At 43.5% G+C, this 2,857-nt stretch overlaps 1 protein-coding gene across 3 annotated transcripts in view; it reads left to right on the forward strand.

Moving 5' to 3' along the window:
• The window catches only part of ARMC3 (armadillo repeat containing 3), a 115,707-nt gene extending 114,270 nt beyond the window's left edge, over positions 1–1,437 (forward strand). For all 3 annotated transcript variants that reach the window (XM_006139717.2, XM_027767713.1, XM_006139712.1), the window contains exon 19: positions 836–1,437. In XM_006139717.2, coding sequence (XP_006139779.1) covers positions 836–1,045 — 210 coding nt within the window. In that variant the 3' untranslated portion in view covers positions 1,046–1,437. The remainder of the gene's footprint in view (positions 1–835) is intronic.
• The last annotated feature ends 1,420 nt before the right edge of the window (positions 1,438–2,857 follow it).

The raw sequence follows: 2,857 nt of genomic DNA on the forward strand, positions 1-2,857 counted from the left end.
GAGGAAGCAAGCCGCCAGGTCTGGAACTCAAACCATGGTTGCCCATGTGGGAGTCCAGCGCCCTTAACCACCATGCCACCTACCGGCCCCAATTCACTCCCTCTTGTTAACCAACCCGTGAGGAAGGTACTGTTCTTCTCATTTCACAGAGAATGGAAGCTCAGACATGCTGAGTCATTTGTTTGTGGTGCGTGGCCTGTGAGCCCCGGGGATGAGCAGAAATTCAAACCCGAGCAGCCACCACGTGGCTGGGAAGTTTCCAGGTGATTGTAAAGATACTTGTTTTTCTTAGTAACCCCAAAATCAGGAGTCAGCAGAAGGCAAATTGAAGAGACAAGTTCCAAGGGACATAAGCACACTTGGCAACCACTCACAGTCCTGCTTCTCCACGGTATCTGTCTACACCACACAGATAAGGTGGCTAGAATTCAGTCCCTGGCACTCCACGGCTCCGTTCAATCTCACTGCATCTCACAGTCAGAGAGCAGCCTGTGAGCATGGAAACATGGCTGGACGCACCCAAGCTGTGAGTCCCTAGAACAGCTCTCCTCAGCTGCCTTGTCAATCCTGTGCTGATACAACACTGGAACCACCTGAAAAATGTCACTTCCCAGCAGGCCCTGCACAGAGATGGTGAGGCTACAGGATGTTAAAGGACAGGGGACATACCGCACTTGACTGGCTCCTGTCCCCATCGTCCGCGTTTCTCATTCTCCTGTCTAACCCTTACAGCAGTCGTGCATTTCACCTTCGACCAAGGTGCATTTTACAACTAAGGATTTTCTCCACCTGTCTCCCCCCTCACCCTCGGCTAATCTCTTGTTTTCTCCCACAGGCTCTGGGTGATCGAATTGGCGTTGGCTCCTCCTTAGTCCGAGGCGAGTATGGCAGAGCTTGGAATGAAGTTCAGCTGATGAATGAATCGCGGAGGGGAGTGACTGGCAGCCTCCCCTCTCCTGAAATATACATTGTTGACCTCATGTTCCATCCCGGGGCACTGATAAAGTTAAAAAGTAAAGAGGCCGATCTTTACAGATTTCTTTAACTGGTCAAATGAACATGAGGGACTCGAACAAGAAATTCACTCCATACACTCGAAGAAGTTCACCAACTCATTTTCTTTCTTTCAATAAAAGCATTAGAAATGTTCTCTCCATGCAGAAATGGGGAAATTCAGACTGAACTTTGTCCTGCTTCTGACTTCAGGCTTTTGCAAGAGTTCACAGTCTTCTTGGGTCATCTTAACGCTCACTGTCCCTCACATGAAGCTCATTACTGCTGAAACCAGTCCAGCCCAGGGTTTCCCCCGGAGCCTTTCTGTCCACTCGGAATCGTGTGTAAAGGCCGCTCGGCTGCTGTGCCCAGGATGGGACTGTGGTCCCATCGCTTTCATCCTCCATGTTTCTAGAATTTGCTATAGTAAACGCAATAAACGAACAAAACCAATCTTTTTATTTTAATTTGCTAGAGGGCATGTTGTCCTCACCAGATTGAGAGTAAGAAAGCATCCCCCATGAGGGATGCTCACACTCCGATCCCTTCTCCTCCATTTTTCTCCTGTTGGGATTTTGGCATGCATACACGTGCCCAGCGTGGTTTTCATGCCAATAGGTCCAGGACTTGAACCATGGATTCGGCCACGTGGGATTGAGCTGCCTTAACCATCACATCACTGACTGGCCCAATAGTTTGAATCTTTATAGATCTGTTTTAGTATTACAAACTCCTTTCTAGGAATATTTTTCATATTCAAAAAAAAAAAACCAAGAAACATCATTCACTGTTTAGGCCAACCACGGTAGCACAGCCATGTCAGTGCTCTGCAAAGCTGGGGCCGTGTGGGAGGTCCCAGGTTCACATTCCGAGTTCTCCCTCTACATGCCGAGTACGCATGTGTTCCCAGGATCCTGGCTGGCTAGGGGTGAGATAACCCTGAATCCCCTGTCAGGGTCTTTGTCTCACTCTCTCTGTCTCTTTCTATCACGGGAGAAATACTATGTTTGCTAAATAGAAAACATGTCCAAGATACATTTTAATGTATTTGTCTCTGTCTTGTCAGCATTAGCTTGAAAATGTGGGAATTTCAAAAAAATTCATGGAAATATGGAATTGGTGACCCCCTTGTGTATTTTCAGCTAAAAATAATTTGTTTCTTGTTCCCGTTTTGCCATAGGGCACTTGTGCTCACCAGAGAGAGAGAGAGAGAGAGAGAGAGGGAAAGTGAGACTCACCCTCAAGAGGAATGGCCACACTGCAATCCCTTCTCCTCCATTCTTCTCCTGGGATCTTAGGCATGCACACACATGCACACAAAATAATAATAATAATAATAATTTGCTCTAACACATTTTAATGCTAGGTCACTAAAATATTCTTTTCAATTTATATGACTTAGAAACTCACTTTTGGGAAAACTGACATAAATAGAGCAAATATTTGCTTATGAATTTGTTTTCAATGTTAATCACAAAATAGACAGTGAATATTTATTTTAAATGGTAAGAAATAAACACTAAAGTAGTACTTCCTAGTCAGGTGTGAAATTTAAGGTTTACCTGTGTAATTATTTTTCTGAAAGGTGTTTTCAAAAAGTGAGTTTGATTTTAGAAATTAAAGCTGAGATTATTTTGTATGAACCAATTTGTAATTTCAAGAAACGTAATTATTTAAAAATAAAGTTTTCTTATTGTAAATGGTGTGGTAATTATATTTATCATGCAATTTCACAAAATTAGAGCATGCCTTGCAGGATACAAACCTGTTTTAGCCTTTTTGAATTTGTTTTGCTCCAGAAAGCATTTAAAGAGGATTACAAAGATATATAAGATGTAACAAGATAAAAGTAAATGAAAAACAG

Source organism: Tupaia chinensis, unplaced genomic scaffold (genome assembly GCF_000334495.1).
Source record: "Tupaia chinensis unplaced genomic scaffold, TupChi_1.0 Scaffold000001_1, whole genome shotgun sequence".
Taxonomy (NCBI): domain Eukaryota; kingdom Metazoa; phylum Chordata; class Mammalia; order Scandentia; family Tupaiidae; genus Tupaia; species Tupaia belangeri.